This window comes from Plectrocnemia conspersa, unplaced genomic scaffold (assembly GCF_051122295.1).
Source record: "Plectrocnemia conspersa isolate PC_06_02 unplaced genomic scaffold, ASM5112229v1 ptg000010l, whole genome shotgun sequence".
Lineage (NCBI taxonomy): Eukaryota > Metazoa > Arthropoda > Insecta > Trichoptera > Polycentropodidae > Plectrocnemia > Plectrocnemia conspersa.
In genome coordinates, this window is record NW_028277174.1 from 25,576,871 (window position 1) to 25,598,687 (window position 21,817).

General features: G+C 32.0%; 1 protein-coding gene across 50 annotated transcripts in view; it reads left to right on the forward strand.

The window, feature by feature from the left end:
• LOC148231147 (uncharacterized) overlaps positions 1-19,100 on the forward strand; it is a 180,074-nt gene extending 160,974 nt beyond the window's left edge. For 3 of the 50 annotated variants that reach the window (XM_088195709.1, XM_088195713.1, XM_088195718.1), the window contains 18 exons: positions 1,387-1,546; positions 1,616-2,200; positions 2,268-2,459; positions 2,530-2,769; positions 3,005-3,251; positions 3,425-3,618; positions 3,686-3,773; positions 3,829-4,030; positions 4,104-4,165; positions 4,231-4,310; positions 6,757-6,927; positions 9,506-9,542; positions 9,737-9,858; positions 16,805-17,056; positions 17,120-17,441; positions 17,515-17,708; positions 17,781-17,921; positions 18,106-19,100. In XM_088195709.1, coding sequence (XP_088051835.1) covers positions 1,387-1,546; positions 1,616-2,200; positions 2,268-2,459; positions 2,530-2,769; positions 3,005-3,251; positions 3,425-3,618; positions 3,686-3,773; positions 3,829-4,030; positions 4,104-4,165; positions 4,231-4,310; positions 6,757-6,927; positions 9,506-9,542; positions 9,737-9,858; positions 16,805-17,056; positions 17,120-17,441; positions 17,515-17,708; positions 17,781-17,921; positions 18,106-18,177 — 3,361 coding nt within the window. In that variant the 3' untranslated portion in view covers positions 18,178-19,100. Of the gene's footprint in view, positions 1-1,386; positions 1,547-1,615; positions 2,201-2,267; positions 2,460-2,529; positions 2,770-3,004; positions 3,252-3,424; positions 3,619-3,685; positions 3,774-3,828; positions 4,031-4,100; positions 4,166-4,230; positions 4,311-6,756; positions 6,928-9,505; positions 9,543-9,718; positions 9,863-13,073; positions 13,359-16,804; positions 17,057-17,119; positions 17,442-17,514; positions 17,709-17,780; positions 17,922-18,105 lie in introns of all 50 variants that reach the window. The other 47 variants (XM_088195714.1, XM_088195722.1, XM_088195730.1 and 44 more) reach the window with 34 other exon arrangements.
• The last annotated feature ends 2,717 nt before the right edge of the window (positions 19,101-21,817 follow it).

A 21,817-nucleotide genomic window follows, 5' to 3' on the forward strand; every position in this document is an offset into this window, starting at 1 on the left:
TCAGCAAAACTCGCACCTGGCAGAACTACACCGAATATCGACAAAGATTACTATTAAAATACCAAGAAAGTATCTGCTTTTCACTTCCAAGTCATACCAGGTCCAGTTAAGATGTCACCGGAATCCGAAGATTTAATCTAGATCTTTTAAATGATGCAATACTACAAGTATAAATATATGTAACAATAATTACGTAAATTTCAAAACTGTTGACTTTCGAAGAACAAGTGTTTTCTTATTCGGTAGGATACAAACCTGCAAGCCAATCAAACATTTAAGCGGATTAGTAGCACTGACAATACAAAGCCGACATGTTCTTGAACCCAAGATTGTGTATTACATAGTAATTATATCATTGCCAAGTCTACCGATTTATGTTTTATTTAGGAGATTATTACAATAGTAAGTTTCCGTCTCGAAACATCGCTTTGAACATATGATTGAGAGCCGGAAGGATTTTCACTGCCGTCAAAAATTTCCACCACTTCGTTACCGACTTGAAACAAACGAAAGTTCAGTCGGATTCGCACTAAGTCGAGCTACGCCGAATGACTGAGAAAGCAGACGCTTTTACTTTCACGTCGGACACCGGAAGCAAAGAATTCAACCAGATCTTTTAGACTACTTTGAGACTACGTGATGCAATTTAATTTTTCAGCAGTGTTTGAAAATAATATTTACCTTTAAATAAATAAATAATTCTTTTTATTGTACTAATTCAAAATATATTTTTATTTAGGCGATGAATTGTTTTAGTGGTGAATCATAGGTGCGATGAATTGTCTTCATTAGTTTTCTATTTTGCTTTTATCAAAATAATAATAGTCTGGTAAAATAAGGTTTATTCAAACATATTCATAACATTTAAATTTAATTGGAAGTCACTTTAATATATTATTTCACGATTTTTCATTAATTTTATCATAAATTTGATCTATTATATAAAAAAAATATGATTATTTTTATTTTATTCCAAAGTAAGTAATCGTCACATATCTAATATTTATTCTAGATTATGATATTCATAACTGTTGTTTTGTACATTCAATTTTTTATGAGCTAATGAGTTAGTAAATATTAAATAAATCACATGAAACACTTCATTCGTACACAGTCCGATCCCCTTTGTCTTCGTTCAACAGTCCCAGCTGAATAGAGATTGTTCAATGCTTTCAATTTCTTCTCATCATATTTCAATCAACTGAGTGGCTTATTATAAATTACTCTCGTTTGATATTGAATTTTTTATCAGCTGTATACATAATGTACATATACACCATTCTTCAAACTTTACTAATAACTAACCATAATAACGTGCATAATCATTATTATTTTAAACTATATATTTTTTTATCAATATATTAATCATATATTATATTATTTCAGGATAATTGAGATAGCCGGCGGAAGAGAAATATACTCTCAGAGTAGATCGAAGGCTGTACGTAAAGGTCGACACACTGGCGTGAATCAAAGATCTCTACATCAAAGGAATAACAAGCATCGTAATGAAAAGGAAGCTTATGACAGTATTTATATAAATGAGGTTTATATTTAATTGATCAATAATATTTTTATGATGAGACAGTTTTCAATGTTTAATATATTATTGCAGCCAAATTCGAATCGTAGACGAGGCTCAAGGGAAAGTGTATCACCCGGTCTTTTACCGTCCAGTTTTCCGGTGCAGCACTCTCCTCCGACGCGTGACACCAGAACCATCATTCAACCGTCACCTTCTCCGCCGCCTTTAGAATCCCCTCCGCCTCTCACGCCGCCGAATGAGAAGCAAGGCTCGAAAGGTAGTCCCATCGCCGTGACGGCCGGTGGCGAAGTCGTCGTATTCGATGACATCGGCGACAACTGGCAGAGTCTAAGGCTGGATCTTGATAATAGTGATAATGATTTAGACAATGGACTGCAAAGAACGGTGACAGTTGAAAATAGTAACTCGAATATACCGTTACATAAGAGCAACGGCGACACGGGGAAATCGTCTCCGATGGAAGATCAAAGCGACGAGTCTAGCGATGGTAGTTGCAGTAGTGAAGAACACGAGGGTGGTTTAACAAATGGCGTCGGTAGAGGAAACGACGTCGGTAGTGGCGGTAGAGTGGCTCGGATGATAGGAGGTCTACCTATCGCCGAGTATGCGGAATCTCCTAGAAGATATGGACCTCCCCGACCAGGATTTCCACAGGTGATATATTATTTTATAACAAAATTTGTAAATGATAGAATTTCATATATCATGAATTTTATTGCAGAGAGTCTTATCGGGGAATAGTCCGTCTCCGCCTTTAGCAGCTCCGCCTTGTCTAGCGCCATCGTCCATGACCTTTGATTACTTATATGAATTTTCCGAAACTAGGAAGGTTTTAGAAGAATTTTTTAAATGTCCCAAACCCAATGATATTGATAATGATACAGGCACTTTAGATGATATAAACGATTTTCAAGTATTTATATACATTTTGATGATGGATATATTGTGATGGGCGTGTAATTACAAATTGTATTTTTTTTAAGGATTTGGATTATGAGTTACATCGTCATCAAAGGAGACATGAGGATGATTTAATTTTGGCCGATGGAGATATCGGAGAGCACGAAGATGGCGATATGGAAGACGGTGATGACAGAGCGGATTCTCGTAATGCCGGTAGTTGGTACGTCGGGCAACGTCTGGCTAAACCTAGGCCTCCAGCACATTTGACGCAAGACTCGCCACAGACTCGACATAACCACACAAACTTCTTAGGATTGCAGGTACATACAATCACATGTAATCTGTAGTAAAACCAATAATCAATTAATGCAAATTACAAAAATAATCTTTTGCCATACTACAATAGATAAATCGGTTAAATTTTGTATTGATTAACTTCTTGATCATCATGTAAATATTGTATAGAAAGTATAGTATCTTTACCCAATTGATTCATATTGTATAGAATTTCAAAACGTACACATTTTAAATATATTGTATTTCTTCACATTACAGCAAGATTGTGATAATTATGAACCAGAAGTAAACTTAGTCGAACTATCAGTCGGCACTGGTTCTAGCGGTTCAGGTTCAAGGGAGAGGCGCGGAGGAGGCGGCGCCAGCACGACGACAAACACCGTTGGAGTCAACCTGCAGCAGCCTCCGCACAGATTTACCCTGTCTCCCGAGACGACGGACTGTGACTCAAATTGCGGTGATCTTGATAGTGAAGTATCACTGATGCTTATGGAAAATGAAATAGGTATCGCTAAGTAATTAATGGGATGATTTAACGCAAACAAAGAGTTTCCTTTATTACTATCAGGGATACATTTATAAATTGGGATTTGATAACTTCCAAGGGGTCTCTAGCTTCTGTGTTTTATGTCTTCGATGTCATGCTCGATGCTTACGTTGTATTTTTCTTAATTTCAGCGACCAACAACAACTGCAACATTACAACTCGAGTCGTATCGTGTATGCCTGTATTGGAAGATGGGTTAAGTAGCGGTCATGCGTCTGATGTAGACGTTAATTCGCGTGCTCCGCCGCCGCCACCGGCTCCAGCATCTCAATTGACAGCGGCTCCTCCGTCTGTCACTCACTCGACTGAACCAATTGACGAACAAGTAATCTATAATAAAAGATCATAAAAATCCTTTGTTCAATTTCTAATGTGCTAATATCTATTTATAGAATAAACCACAGATAATCGTTGAAAATGGCATCAAGAATGACGTAGCAGCTTTATCAGATGCCGACTTAAACTCACTGGATCCTTTAGGTAACGTTTTCATTAAATCATTTATTTTAATTGTTTTAAAATGAATGATTTACAGCGAGCAGATGGTCTGTAGCACCTCCACCGCCCGCTCCAGAAGCACACAGAGGCAGTTCGGCAGTCGGAAGTATGACTGGAGATGCACCGGCGTGCGCCGCTGCCTTACGAGACATTCGGATGGCGTTGAGAAGAGCTAGAGCACTTCCACCGGCATCTGTGCGTGCGCCAGAACCGACTCCGCCAGTTCTCTGGCTGCCCAGGTTGTCATTTATCTCTCATCTGTGACAATCATATTTAAATCTTACTATATTATGAATCATATTCTTTCAGAAGACATGACACTTCGAGAGAGAGTGTCGAATCGGTTGAACGAAAACCAGCTAGTGGCGACGAAGGTATTTTATTTATTATATAAATTGCTTATTATAATATTCTCGTGATGATCATCTCAAATTTATAGATGAAGCCGATACAGATTTAGAAACAGATAGACTACTCGGCCAGCAACGCACTGACGATCAAGGTTTCTACGACGAAAAGGTAAATTGTATAGACGTCGTCGTTCATGTACACTCGATCCTAACGGTGTTTCCTGGTTTATAAGTGTGTTTATTTGATTCCTACATAATGCATGTTTTTGTGAGTATAAAACGAATTCTTCAACCTTGTTAAGCACATACTATTTATATTTTTTAATATTTGGGTGTGGTCTTCTACTTCTCAATGTCTCTCACACACTTCACTAACACAGTACTCTGATAAAACGGGCAATTTACAACATTTAAGTAAAAAGCTTTGAAGGTGTTTAATTTGCTCAATGTTGCTTCCGGATTATTGAGAAACGTTCATATTAGAATTAGCCGTGAACTGAAATAATACAGATTCTGAAATTTGAAGTTTCGAACTTTAACGTTATAAGATGCTTCGAAAACGATTACCAATTATGATTGTTGCAATTCCTCGTTTATTGTTAGTTTGGTGTAATATTTTATATAGTATAAATATCGTCTATTCAAGCATATGATAAATTAAAAAAATATCCTACAGCTTCAAAAAATGGCCAAGACAAACTGGAAGGTAAAATTTGATTTTGCTTAGTCTTTTATTATTTACAATGTAGTCTCGTTGGAATCGAATAATCGCAATGACTATTAAATTGACACATTATTCCTACACCTAATGTTATTACATAACCTCAAATTAATAGGTAAACCAAAAAGAAATGACTTTTTTTATAATTGATGTAAAGTTTTCATTCTGAAGCGAATGTTTTAATGATTTAAAAAGATGATAAAAAAAGATACAATATCAAATTTTACAACTATAAAGTTGTAAAAATTTGAAATACAGATCCCTATTTTTTTAGTCTTTTTTGCGATTATTAAGACAAAAACTTTTTTTAATTACTCGTAAATTTTTTATTAGCTAACGTTTTAAAATTAAATTTAAAATGCGTATTCGCAATGGTAAAATCAGTAAACAATGCAAACTGTGAATTGCGTACTAATAAAATAAATATAAATGTATGTTAAAAATAAATTAAAGCCATTCACTAACTTTAAACATGGCAAAACTTAGAAAGTAGTTTAAGATAAGTTAGGGATTGATGAATGTGTACAAGAAGGCCGATATATGATGATGAAATGTACATAAGTAATAAGAATGAGATTTTAAATGTGCTTTTATTAAGGCACTAAAGGGAGGAGATCGATTTTTTGTTATTATTTTAATATTGACATCTTTAGCTAAAGAACTAAAAAATACGATTAACCTTTTGAGTAGGGAGTTAATTTATACACACTTGTCAATTTATTAGTATCATTTAGAAGCGAGTTAATTTCATGTATTTTTCCATAATTATTTCTGTTTTATTTATTTATTTATTATTTTATATTGCGTTTATAGTAAATTAAATTTAAAAAATCAGTGATTCTCATTGTTTTATTGATATGATTTAGTGTGTTTTAATAATTTATTTTATTCTATTATTAAGTTTCGGTAATTTATTTTACATATTTTTTATTTATCATTCCGCTTTTGTGGATTTTAGTGGAATAAATATAAAATATTTTTGTTATTTTCTTATTAATTTAATAGTATTTTTTAAAAATATGACATTAAACCAAATAACTTTCGCCCAACCTTCAAGTGTCCAGTCTTGATGTTGCAGACCATTATATTATTCTCTTTATATTTATTTTTTTATTTAAAGTTTGCAACTTCTATGTCTTACTTCTTTGACCATTCTGTTCACTGTTTTGTAATGAAATGGATGGCTTCCGCTTGCAAACGTTTCAAGATATCCATCAGAGGTTTCTAAGGGATTCATCTTTCTGGACAGTAGATTTTCATTTCTTCCAGTTCCTGGTTCCATGCCATATACAACCAATTCTTTTACTAATGATAATCTGATCTAGTCCTTGGTAACTGTTAAAATTATTTTATTTGCTCCATTATTTTTACTTAAATCGCCCCCAATGGTTTATATAATATACAATAAAAAAGAGTCAATATAAAACTGTATTTACTGATTTTATGCAATAATATCAGAGCAGAATAATACTTCTATAATTGGTCATCTATTTCATAAAAAGCATTTTGTATAAACATATGTACGTAAGGTTTTCATTGTGATTAACTTTATGTATGCATTAAAAGTTTATCGAGTATCGTATACTGATGACTTAATGACGTCAACGATTCGTAACTTCAAATTTTAGACTACATATCGCTAGGATCAACAGCCAACTCTTGATATTAGCCTCGTAAATTTAATGTATAAAGCGTAGTTGAAATACTTACAGTTAGCCGGTATTCTGTCTAGACATGGTTTATTTTGCAATGCACCGTCACGTTTAAAGCTCTCTCTGCCGATAACCTTTGATAACACTTATCTTCCATTATGGCGTGATAGCGCGCTGCAGGACTATGTAATATTGTTGTTAAATGGTGAGGTTTAGTTCTCCTGTTATTGTTGATGTTGTAGGGGTGGAGGAAGGGCAAGTCGCAAACGATGTCAGCGGCAAATACGGCCCCCTCCCACCCCCCGACCCCGCCTGCACCCCCTCCCGCTCCAGCCTCACCCCCATCCACTCCCTCGCCGGGGGAGCGGCCGGAGATCACCGATACACCTGTCACCGATACCAAACACAAAAAGGTAAAATCCTTGCGGCCTCGTAGAAAATAATAATCATTTTTATATTGCATCGTAAAATGTTGCGGCTGCATTGTTTGTGATATCGTCATAAGTGCAGTGTTTTTGTTGATGATTATTGAATAGCCACGTCAGTTATTTGCTGATCATTGTGAAAATCACACGTCTAGTGTCAAATCATAGATTGTCCTGATGTAGTAGATATTTACAAAATTATTTATCTCATAAAATGGACATGTCTAGAATTGACTCTACGACTCTCTAGTTTGAGATAATTGATGATACTTAAACAGTGTACGTTTAACAGCAATCCAATACATATGGTAAACTGAAGTGGCGACGATTAAAATAAAACTAAACATGATACAGTTTTAATTGTCATGTATTTATCGAATCAGCATGCTTGTGTTTATTTTGATCACTTTTAAATTGTTTTAATTTTTAATTTTAAGTAAAAAATCGTCATATAAATAATGTTTATGTATAATGTAAGAATTTTGTTGAAATGTTATATATTTTGCATTAATTCTTTGAAATTATTTTATATGTAAGAATTTTACTTGATACAGTTTTTAAGTCACTGATCTAATACAGTAATCCCTTGAAGTAATGTCGTAGGTAAGTTGAAATGGAAATGTTACAATTCTTGATAGTTTGTTCAATAAAAATGCAACAAACTTCGACTAATTATAACATTTGCATTTTACCAACAAATTAAAATATAATAGTAAAGTTCAAAGATTAATATTTTTGGAAACTAGTGATGAAATCTGACAATTTCTCATAAAATTTTCACTCCAGCTTTAATCAGTTCAAGACCTTCAGTTAATTTTCCAACTGTCATTGTGATGATTTGTTCTGGTTTAGTCTCTTCAGCTTTAACAGCGTTTTGTTTATGAATCTATAATCTCATCAAGCGCGAGCTCTCGGTTATGGGTAGTCAATAGCTCCATGACATCCAAATCAAGCTGTGAATCAAGAACTACCATTTCTTATATAGCTTTAACAATGTGAGCAAGTTTTGACTAAATAAGAACGGACAACTTTAACCCATACACTACATTTGGAACATTAAAAGCTTTTCAGTATTTTTATACAGTCATCACAATGTTCCATTTCATAGTAGCATTCAAATGGACTAAGGATCATTGGGTATAGTAAGCTTTAAATATTTTAATTACACCCTGGTCCGTTGGTGCTACTTTTATTTGATGAGCAATGTATTTTGGGAGTGATTTTAGTGCTCGGCTTTTGGGATGAAATGGTGTTCAAACTCGCAATTCACCGCCAGCAATTAATCGCCGCGTCAATTAATTGCATAAACAATTTATAACCTACATATGATCGCTAGCATATTTTATCGCCACAATACAATTTATATTAATTTATTGGTCATTTTAAATTGAAAATAAGGTTTTTCTATAGCTGTTAATTTTACCATCCGCGCAGTGAAAAAATACAGTTTCACTAATATTGACCAGTGGAATTGTTTGCTATATTTTAACTAGCCTAGTTATTATAAAATTATATTCATACTATTGAAAATATAACTTCACTGTAACAGTTGCGAAATGTTCCCTTGCTGTTCAAATCCAAACCTAACCTAATGAAAGTTCTAAAACTAATTATAGTTTTTGAACTTCCATTAGATTAATTCGTTTAGGTTAGGTTTTGGTTTGAACAGCAAATGAACGTTTCGCAACTGTCAAATTGAGTTTCATCGACATTTTAGAACAGCATATAATTTAAACCACTTTAAATACATATTGATTTAAATTTTTTTTAATTTGCCACACTGTCAATCAACCAATGAATAAGCGTGAAATATGCTAGAGATTATTTGTAGGCTATCAATTGTTTATGCGATCAATTGACGCTGCGGTAAACTGCTAGCGATCAATTGCTGGCGGTGAATTGCAGGTAAAAATAAATTTCTCTAGACCCATTCAAACTAGTTATTGCAGATGGTAGCAGTCATTTCATCTGACAGCATTCTGCAACGGCATCTTGCAGTCTGACACTCTACTATATTATGTACAACTAATATAAAATTTGTCTTGACATGACCTTATTTTATATAAATCTTCATTGAATTAACGCAAAAACAATAAATTCAATCAGTGATTGTTCTATTTTAAATATGACGGTTTTATTTATGTATAGATTATTAATTTAATATAAATATTATTTACTTAAAAACTTATAGCACAAAAAAGTAGTTACTAACAATACTCAGATTTAGAAATGTAGACAATTTGATATATATATTTTTAGATATTGTGTCGAGTCCCAATGTAGTAGTTAGTATACATATGTGTATGCATGTTTTTTGTATATTTAAATAATATTAAACTATGTTGATTAAATTATATATTTAAAAAAAATATAATAAAATACTGTTCGTAATTTTATTACTATAAAATTTAATATCATTAATAATTAATAAATAATGCTTATAAATAAATAATTGATAATTTTGCTTATATATGTCCAAACAGTGTTTATAAGTAATTGCTTCTAATTTTTATTTCAACTAAATATTTATTTTTATGTAAGATTAATATTGATTTATGTTTCATAGGATAAAGATACGAAGAAGAAGGGCAAGAATAAAGAAGGTCAGTAATGCACACTTATAAGTAGTTAAAATATTGATTTACTCAAATTAACTTTTATTTATTTATGTTTTTTTAACAAACCAATTCGGATCTGTATCCATTGGTATGTATTGTATAATGTTGATTAAAAATTAATAAAAACAACGCCATTCAACGTGTTTCGTTATACTTTTCAGTCGAACAAAACCCTTCAGTTTTGATCGAGGGCGTCTTGTTCAGGGCCCGGTATCTCGGCTCGACACAGTTAGTATGCGAAGGTCAACCTACGAAAGCCACTCGCATGCTCCAGGCGGAGGAGGCCGTTAGTCGAATCAAGGTCGGTATGCTTTCACGCAAGATGCAAAATTTATCTAACCCACAAATCAAGATAAACAATGAAAATTGTAAATACACAGTTAATATATGGTTGAACCGGTGATTTTACTAGTGTCATGATGTTAGACGTCGATACAAAAGTGTTATATGTGTTTGGTGGAGGATGTGTGTTTAATGTTGCAACCATTTTTTATTTCCAATATTTAATACTTCTGTAAATACATTGATAACTGGATGCTTTAATTACATTTTTGCACATATGAAATTTGTCGATTTACGGAAAGCTAATTTTTGATGGATAAATACAAAGAAAATGAGCTCTCGTATTGCACAAAAGTCAACGTTATAACTAAGCGAAAGTTTATGAATATACATATTATATATAGAAAAATTGCAATGTTTATCGTCGAATATTATGATCTTAAATTGTAATGATGGCATGTCATTTGAAAGTGTTCTTTAATCATTAGTTTCATTGATTCATTAGTAGTATGTAAGTAATGTTGTTAATATTTATTTATATGATACTTAAAACAAACTCATCTACTTTTTGCGTTTATAAACTTGTAAAAGTGATCTGCGCTCTTCTGGTTTATATATTATCAGGTTTTTGCATTAGTTTTATCTACTCTCACACAATGAAATATAAAAAAATTGGAACGAAACACTTGATTTGGGGTCTGATATTATTTTATGCAGAAAAAAGGGTTTTGAAGAGTGATAATATATAGGAAGAATATGGAGTCTGATGTAAAGTTTCCAATCTTAATTTTGCTATAGCCTATTGTGAATTGAGACCATCAGCAAATGTCATGAAACTTTTGCTTTTAATACCTCTTAAGTCTATTGCGAAGATCCAAATGAATATTTATGGATTCAATTGTTCTCGCATAATAAAAAAATGTTTTCTTTGTCGTTTATTTTTAATACATTTTACAGAAATTACTATTTCTTGTTCCTTAAAACGAGTACATTTATAAATTTAATTTGCATTGCCTCAAACAATTTATATTTCTAGTAAGTTATAAAATATAATATATCTTCAATGTACGTTGAAAAAAACTAATATACGCTTTTTTATAAATACATTAGCTTTTGTACCCAGCTTCGCTAGTGTTTTCTTCACATTTATGTCGTATCAATTAACACTTGACTATGGAAGACGTTTTTATTGAATTATTATCATTCACTAGCACATATTGTTTTGGATGCAATTCTATGTAAAATTCACCATGAGAGAATCATTAATTTCTCAAGGAAGAGTAACGTAAATTGCTATAAATCAATGAGATTCAAAGAATAAACACTTTTTCACCTTTGAATGTGACTGTCATCAGTAATATTGATGGTTCTTAAACGATAGCTCAGAATAAACCAAATTTGTTTTTAACGAATTCGCTCAATTCTAATATATTAATTTAATTTATATTGCCTCAAACATTTTATGTTTCTAGAAAGTTATAAAATAAACATATATTTAATGTACAATAAAAGAAAAATCTAAAAGATGTTTTTTTTATATATATAATCTTTCGTACACGGTTTCGTCTGTGTTTTGTTCTCATAAACAATGTTTTTTGTTGAAATAGTTTTAGATACTCTGCTCTTAACATTGCGAGAAGAGAGAATCATTTATTTCTTAAATCAATTACAATCCACTTAAATTGAAATTGTAGCAGTAAACACTTTTTCGCCTTTGAATTTATCAGCAGTAATTTTGAGGGTTAGTTTGTGTCATGATAACTCACATGGGCTCATGGAATTCAATAATTTAATTAAATAATCAGTAGCTTATTTTTTCCTTTATCTTAAAAACATGTTGCGACTGGCATCATCTTTTGAATCAAAAAATGATTTAATCGACTTTTATATTGATTAGCACAAGTGTTGCACATTTTTAAAACCATTCGTTCTAGATGCTTCGATAATTATTTTTATCTAAGTATTTTACTTAGATAATTTGAATTATAATATAAAGTATTATTAAACTGGTTAATTACGAATTGTTTAGATATTTCTATGGAATACCAATCCAATGATTTTTTTTTAATAATAGTTGTTCTCATACTTTCGGAGGGTTATTATAAAAAATATGGTTTTATATTGACAATTTAGTTGTATTAATACTAAGACTATTACTAACATATTTTTAATATTATTTTTATTTACTCAGCTAAAACATATAATACAACTTATTAATATAGAACATTATGAGCATGGATTACTTTTATAAGTTTATTATCGTATAACTTAAAGTATGATAATACAAAGAATCATTTTATTCACAATTCATAAAAGAATGATTTTTTGTGAGTATAAAATAATATTATTTTGCAAGAATGTATTATATATTACATTACAATAGATTTGAAATATATTATACATAAATATCTCACAGTAGTACTCTTCCTAATATTATTATAATAGTATATAGCATTAGAAGAAACGATATAGTTGAATGCTAGTATCGAACTCTACTATTCGAAACCTCTTCGGTCTGTGTGAATCGGATTATTTATATTCAGTTATGTTTGCAAGTTTTCTTGTATTTTAAATATGTATTTATATATTTGTATATACATATTGAAATAATATAATATTATGTATACATATCGGTGTAGAAGTACTTTGCACTAGTTTTGTTTCAGTGTCCCTCTCACTCCTCACAGAGCCTCAACCTATGGTCTGCTGACCGGTGGTGCGGTTCTGATTGGTTGCCTGACACCCGCCTGCTGGCTAGCCATTGAAGCAACCTCACAATATCCTCCGGAATGTTTGTCTCTCACTCTCTTCTTACCTTCTTCTGTCATTTTTTGTTTTTATTATTATTATTTCGCTATCACCCTCTTTATCATCCACATTTTGGTTTCATAAATTTCGGTTTGCACTGCATGCATTTGGAGCTTTATTTCGTTAATCGCATCGTTCGGATCATCTTCGTTCGAGGCTTATTGCAACCGCTGATTAATATTAATATATATACATAGATGCATGCTAAGAATGGTATGCGTTTTCGATTGACCGATTCACAAAGGCTGACTTTTTCTCGGTTGCCGTCGTCGTCTTCGTCTTTGTCGTCTTAGCTCGTAGCGTGTATAACACTTTATTTTTAATTAACAATCACCGGTTATCATTGTTGGATTCTGATAAATGAGAGAGAGACCGACATTTGATTTGCTTTTTAGCAGTGAGAGTGGCACGTTTTGTCGTTTATAGGATACAAACGCATGCATTCAGGCAACCAATCAGCACCAGATTCACAACGCGGTGTCCGCGTACGACGGCGTGTACGGGCAATGCAACGCGGGGGTCGGGGACGATATTGGAGACGAGGACGCTCCAACCCCGGCTCCCAGCTTGCCGCACCCGACTGGCCCCGCCGGCACCGTGTTCCGTCTCGCTTTCTTGGGCTCTGTGGAGGTGGACGAGGAGGGTAGTGGTCGGCGTCGGCGGAAGAGACTAAAAAAGAATATGGTTGAAGAGGCCGTCACCAAGATTAAGGTCTTTCAAATCAATTACTATCCGATAGTTGTTCGCTCACAAAATGCACTGTTACGGTAGATAATGTCAAATATAAAACGTGCAAACATAACTATGACCCAATTCGATGGCTTATTATCTAAAAACGCTTTAGGGCCGATTGACACACTTGTAAAAATCATGTGCATATTATGTGTGGAAAGCACCATAATAATCTATTATATTAAAATAACATGCAACACTATTGTTTTATATGCTTTATTTAAGAGCAATTTTTTGTGTGTGCCTACAATGGGTAATCCAGTATTTTTATGAAAATTAATTAATATTAATATTATTAAGTTGTATAAATAAACTGAAAGGTTCTGTATTTAATACCTAATTTATTTATAATTAATAATTTGATATAAAAAATATTTATAAGCTGCTCGAAAATATTGTTGTATTTTATAAAAACTGACGGTATGCGTGTATGGACTAATATCAACATAAAATTTAATTTAATTTATGTTTAAGAATAAACAGTCTATTTAATATACTTGTATTAAATGGTCAGTAATTATTAAATTAATTTATCTTTTGAAAAAACCGGTTTTCGAATCTTTACAAAAAAGTGAAAAATATAACAAAACAAGCTTATAATAAATAAAATAAAGTATAATAACTAGGTTTGTCACCTAAGATCAAGGTGTCATCCGGAGACGACAAAATATAATATTTTTTTCATTTATTCATAAAAAAATAATATACACAAAAAGTACAATCAAGACAAATTACGCATATTTATTTATTTTTCCATTTATATTTATTATCTGACATCGAATTTTTATTTTTTTATTAATTCATGGAATTCTTGACGGCTTACACTATAATTCAATTTCACGCACAATTCTGCCTTGATCAATTTCAAACTGCGTTCAAAAATTATTGCGTTCGTCCGTCCATGCATTTCCCATTTTAAAAAAAAAACTTTCTACACAGACATTTCTAATAGGAATTGATAAAATGTGACTGACATATTTCGGTAGTTCACTGATGTCCACTCGACAAACATTTAATGTTGCTCTTATTCTATATACAAAATTAACTAAAATAAAAAATCCGATTTCATATTATTTATTTAGGCTTCTCAAGAATCATTTTCATTAAAATTTTCATGGTTTCCTAAAATGCATTGCTCCTATTGATAGTTTTTCCAATATATTAATCAACGAAATCTCTTTCCTTAAAATATTTCTTTATTGCGATGCTCACGTACTTGGCAAACAGTCAGCTTTAAATTCGTGAAGACTACAATAAATAATATTTCAAGTAAAAATGCTAATTTTTCATTTAGTATATTTAAAATATTTACAATTCTTAGAAAATAAAACAGCTTTTAAAAACTGACAATGACATTTTTTATAATGAAAAAATAATCCTAAAAATAATATCTAATGTTGTTTTATAACCTTCTCCACAGACAAATATTTTTTTAATTACTCCTGTGGCGGTTTTTCATAAAATAATGTTTCCAAATGAATTCGGGTATGTCGTCCAATTGATGTAAATATTTTATTCTGAACTGAATGTTTCGATGTTTTGAAAAGATGATAATCCCAAGTAAATACGCGAATGTTATATAACTTATAATTTCTATTAAAAAATAAATATTTTTACTCAATTATTATTTTTTTATCATAGAAATAATAATTATTCAGTCCTGTTATTATTTCTTTATAGGACGTCTAGTTTGGTAATTATTTTTGTCTTTTGTAAAAATTATGGTTAAGAGCCGATGACGCAAATATGCGTTATTTATTAATCTATATATGTATAAGTCAATCGATATTAGGAAAAACGATTTATAGTATTCATCAATCAAGATGATTTATAAATAAATACATTCTGATGTCATTAATTTATTATCATGAACCTTAATAAAAGTGCAATTTTAATACGATTTTGGAATATTTTGTCATAGCAAAAATAAAACAATGAATTTTGAAAAACAAATTCAAATCTCTCAGGAATAACAAAGGGTGGAGTCACTTTGTGGTAAAAATTTGGAAGAATGACACTAATAATATGTTTTTTTACTGTTCAATTATTAAAATATTCCAAAAATAAATCAAACCAATTAAAAGTACATTTTGGTATGTTTCTAAAAAAAAATCGCAAATAATAATAAATCAAACCAATTAAAAGTACAGGTTTGTTTTTAAAAAATCGCAAAAATCTTTTGCACTTTTTGCGGATACAGAATATTCTGAACAAGATTTTTGCAGACACTGATTTTTACGGACATTGATTATTCCGTACAAAAAAATATTTTTAATATTTTCTTAAAAAAAATTAAGATAAACATTTGGATGTACATACAGTAGCCCCCCAATAACACGGCAAATTGGGGACGTGCTATTTGGGTGTGTGTAGTTGGGGGGACTAGAAAATGCTCATACAATTTTTTGCAATACGTACGTACGTACGAATCAGACGCATGTGGTGAGAAATCCTCCCTTTGACTTGCTCACACATAAATTAACAGGCACCCAAATAGCACGGGATCTACTGTATGCATATAGCAATTTTCATTTGTTAATCACATCCCTAATTACCAATTCATTTTCAAAAAGTCCTAATCAATCTTTACTTAACATTTAATTGTCCATTTTTATAAACGTTAACTAGTTAAAAATTATATTAAAAATATTTTTGTCCGAAATAATCAGGTCCGGAGAGTTCTTGTCCGGAATAATCCTGTCCGAAAAAATCCGAGCACTGTACGAAACATAATACCTGACATTGATCCTTATCTGATTCTGAATTGTTTATTATGTTTCTTATTTAATTTAACTTCTTATCTGATTAATCTTTCTGATCTTTTTAATGCCTTAATTTCACTAATTAGATAAAAATAATAAAAAAAATAGATAAATAATAAGTTGTCAGTTATATTAATAAAAAAAGTATATTTTCATTTAATTAAATTAGCATAAATTATTGATAATTATAAACATGAATTTACTGGATTTCCTATTTATAAGTGCATTTTATGTTTTTGGCAATATGTACGTACGTATATAGGTAAATTACCTATAAAAAGGCCATTTTTATAGTGGCAATAATTAAAAGAAAAGTATTTGAGAGTCCATTGAATGTGTGTTTAGAGCATGATCTGAAGAATGTCGCGTGAATCATGTTCTTTCTGTAAACATAAAATAATGAATATGTACAAAAATATTGAATGTCTTATACCTTACATCTTAATCTTCTCTTTATGACATTTTTGTGTTATTGTTATGATTTTAATTTTCATCATTTTCTCTCTATGCTCTCCCATGGATCCTGTAGGCGTTGGTGAGTGTTGCTAGAACTCTTGTCTTGTTAAATATCCTCAGTTAGCTGACGTAAATTTAGTTTTGTTCAGATCAAGCTTAAATCGATTCAAATTATTATTGTAAAATGTATGTTTTATCTATCTGTAGGCTCCTGAAGGAGAGTCACAACCCAGTACCGAGGTGGACCTGTTTATATCTACTGAGAAAATTATGGTGCTCAACACAGACTTGAAGGAAATAATGATGGACCACGCTTTGCGCACCATATCTTACATAGCAGACATCGGCGACTTAGTGGTGCTGATGGCGAGGAGACGTTTCGTGCCGCACGAGATGGACGATCCTCCAAAGATCAACAGAACGCCTAAGATGATTTGTCATGTCTTTGAAAGTGAAGAGGTATGCCTTAAAAATAATTAACGATGTCCGAATATTTATTGATGTACGTTTAAATGCTTATAGGCTCAATTCATCGCTCAGTCGATAGGACAGGCGTTCCAGGTAGCTTATATGGAATTCTTGAAAGCAAACGGTATCGAAGATCACAGCTTCGTTAAAGAGATGGACTATCAAGAAGTGTTGAATAGTCAGGAGATATTCGGAGATGAACTGCAGATGTTCGCCAAGAAAGAGATGCAAAAGGAAGTCGTCGTACCTAAAGCCAAAGGAGAGATACTAGGCGTTGTGATAGTAGAATCAGGATGGGGATCGATGCTTCCGACTGTCGTGATAGCTAACTTGGCGCCGTCAGGAGCTGCAGCTAGATGCGGCCAATTAAATATAGGTATTGTATTCTGCATATTATGATAGTGAATCAACCCAAACTGTGTTGTAACGTTACAATCAAATCATTCTAGGTGATCAAATAATCGCCATCAACGGCGTTAGCTTAGTGGGTTTGCCGTTGTCGACGTGCCAGACATATATAAAGAATTCCAAGAATCAGACTGTAGTTAAATTGACCGTGGTGCCTTGCGCTCCTGTGGTGGAGGTGAAGATCAAGAGACCCGATACTAAATATCAGCTTGGGTTCAGTGTTCAGAACGGAGTGGTAATCTTTTTGATTCTTTCTTGATTTTTATTGTGAATTGTATTTATGAGTCGATTTTATTTCTTTGTATAGATTTGCAGTCTTCTCAGAGGTGGCATTGCTGAAAGAGGAGGCGTTCGAGTCGGTCATCGTATAATCGAGATCAATAATCAGAGTGTGGTGGCTGTACCGCACGAGAGAATCGTAAATTTGCTTGCAACATCAGTTGGAGAGGTAAGGATTGCTTAAAAACAAAGATAATACTATAAGGATCTTATATGAAAGTCAGAAGATTAACAATTATGTACAAATTAAGTAAAAGATTATGACCGCATATTTTTTTTACTTATAGAATATGGTTTAATTTTAGTTCTATGAATTATATACATCATCATACTTGACTTTTGACTACTTACAGATTCTCATGAAAACGATGCCGACGTCGATGTTCCGATTATTAACAGGTCAAGAGAATCCGGTGTACATTTAATTCTGGCCAAAAGAAAGAAAAAAAAATAATAATCAGATAGAAATGAATACTCAGCTAAAAGTGCCTGCTTGGATAGTGTGTAATAAAAGACAATTGAAGATGTAATTGATTTTTAAAAAAAAGTGCTGACTGTGAATCTAAAAAAAAGTATATTGAGTGTTTGAAATCATATTTATAAAGTATAATAATTATAACAAAAAAATGTACCATTTTTCAGTGTTCTAGTACTTTGTGTTTTATATATTACGATAATAATAAAAAAATATGTTGACAATATATATATACATATATATATATATATATATATATGACATGTCTAAGCTACGGCTGTATGGTCGACGTGATCTCATGCTGTAGAGATTCGCTTTTGCACAACAACGGCACAAACGTCCGATCCTGAGTCGTATTGTGTGGAGACTAAAATACGTTGAAAAAAACTCGGTGCGGTGGTAATTGTGCATTACCCGTAATGTGATGTCAAGTGCTTGAAGCTTACGTTCACTGCGATACGATGAATTATTTAAGGAAATAACAGACTTCATATCCGCTTTATATCTATATATATATAACAAAAAATAAACACATCTTCTATCATTGTTAACTAAGTACCTCTTATATAAATGGATCGTTTGCTAGCGTGCTAATGAAAAAAAATCAGATATTTAATGAACAAAAATATTATTAAAAAAAATTTTTCGTTTCTTTTTGTATGGAATTTGTGTATTTAAGTTCTCGTGAATACCCGCCTGATATTGCCCAGGTACTGTTTGTTATCTGTTTAAGTGGACCGTCATACGTATGTATATGTCGACGGTGGCTTTGTGTGTAAAGATGTGTATTGAAATTTAAATCTATTATTTGTTCAAATTGCCCGAGAGTATTATCTAGTCATGCATTTATATAGAATAAAATTTCTGAGACAATACCGTACATTTTATTTTCCCTTCTTACTATTCGGTTTCAGCAACAATCTGTTACATACGTAAAATAGATTTATTTCATTAACATCAATATGTCATAGTGAAATTTGGTAAGTAAAATGATTTTAAAATAATGAAAGTAAGCAGATATGTATATATGTAATCGAATTTATATTTTATGTATTTTTAAGAATGTATAAGCTTGCGTTTTTGGGAACCTAGAACCATTTTTCGGAAAGAATCTCCTAATAGATACAATGACACTAATAGATAGGACACATTAGGAATTAAGAAAGGAATATAAACAATAGTACTGCTTTATTTGAATATAAAAAATCCTCTGTAATGTATGGAGGAGATTGGTTTAATGGATGATATTTAATAAAATACACATTTATATTGATTTAGGTGGTACCGTTCCTAAGTTCCGATCGGGGTCTTGAAGGACCACTATGCAAAATTTGAACAGGGACTGTCAAAAGACGTGGGATTGAATAAAGAGGTATAAAAGTAACCAACAAAAATGCTATCAATTTAATACATGTAATTCTAAACCATGCAATAAATTTATGATGTTATATCCATCGCTCAATTTTTAATGTATATGCATAATTAAGAATCAAATTTAATATATGATATTCAATATAAGAAAGGTGATCAGATTTTGAAAGTATCAAAGGTGACCCTAAAAATAAAAAGGTCATATTGGAAATGTTTGTTCGAGGAGAATAAATTGCTGTGGGAGCTAAAAAAAGTCATCACTGAAAGTTTTGCTCGAGGAGAATAAAGAATCTTAATCTGGAGCTCAGAAAAACAGTCATTTCGGAAATTTTTGTTCAAAGGCAATCTTGAATTTTTTTGTTTAAAAGCAAACTTCTGAGGGAGCTAAAAAAAAGGCATTTCGAAAATTTTTGTTCAAGAAGGATAATGGAACAAAATTTTTGCGAAGGACTATATCGTGCTATGTAGTATTGTACCTTGTTTGAGCAGGGTCCTAATGAGCAACTATGCACACTTTGATTTGGATATGTCAAGTGTATCTGACAGATATGCACTCAATTTTATATCTGTAATTTTTAACCATAAAATAAATCTAGGATATTTAATCCATCGCGGAATTTTAGGAGATGACTAATATTATAGATGCTCCCTTATAAATTACACAGAATTTAAAAAATACAAACTTTACTGTTTGTCAGCACTAAACAATTAATTGCACACGTCGAAAGTCGTCATATAAATAAATCGCTACATAAGAACACTAAATTATTGGGAAACATTAAAAATAGTAGACTCAAAAACCATGAACATTATTAAGTATAGCTAAAACATAAATAACCGTTATTCTGGAGAAATATTTTTTTTATTAAGGCGTACATTAGAGAGGCAGAGTTTAACTATACGGTAAATTTGGTATAAATGAGGATTTTTTCCTTTCGTACAAATAAAAGGGTTACCACACTAATTTATTGAAAGTTTACATGGCTTACAATTTAATCATACAAAGTGAGTGAGTGATAAGCGCACGAGGCGCCGACGGTCGTCAAATTCCCGTCGCAGTCCACTAACAAATGTGCTGCTCACCGCCGTCATCATGTCAGTGTTACCAGAGTGTCGCCTAGTTTTGGCCATAATAAATAAGTAAATTGGCTCCCACAATTACATAGTTACATAGGTAGGATTATCTTGGTTTCACACCACTGGTCCTGGACATTGCGGGAATTTCTGAGTTGATATTTTTTTTCAAATCTCATAGCATTCCTAAATAAACAAAAAAATCCGGGATGACAGTTTTTAGCTCCCTTAGCATCCCAAAATCCGAGATGTCTTTTTTCAGCTGTTCCGGATAAGCTTCAAAATTATGGGGTATAGTTAATAAGTCCCTTCATTGCCGCTCCCTCGGTGCTGCCAGCATAGCTCCAAGTTTGCCAATTATATCTCCTCTCTACATAAATATTGCTATTCAGTCAATATTTGCACTTTTTGATTTCTTTCCTTGGTTGTTAGGTATTAATGTGTTGTTTGACAAATTTCTAGGCTTATAAGCACATGTATAACATTAATCTGTCAAGATATATCTTATCAATTAACCATCCTCACACAAAGATCTTGATGAAGCTTCTCGTTCCTCACAAACTTATCTACATCCCAATGCTTTTGATTGATTTTTTACTGTACTCCATTTTTTAATGTCCATTTCAATTTCATATGTCCACATTGACTTACTAGTTTCAGACATTTTGAAGCAACTCTAAGGTCTTTGTGTAAGCAAGTAGCTTTGTATCATAAACCAATGTAGCAATTGTGGTGTCCTTTGTATATTAAACCCTAAGACGTAGATTTGTGGTACTCAATAAATTAAACAGTTAATAACTATTATTTGAAGGTAGGTTTGAAACGTTGAATAATATATGCAGGATTTTTTTTAGGGCAATTAGAGTTAAATGTGAATTTAAAAAATAGTATAACATTTGATATAAATTATTTATTTTAAAAATATCTCGCTCGCACTTAAACTGTTGGACAGATTACGTGCGAACGAGCGTTGGTCAGAGCAGTGAATCTCTCAATGAATCTATTTAATTGTATGTATGAAACGAAGGTATTCAGAGCGGCGAACGAAGTGGAAATAACGACAGAGCGGCGGATGCGAAACCAATTTGATCCTAAGACACTCTGATAATGACCATGTATTATGTTGACTATCTGTCAACTAAAAC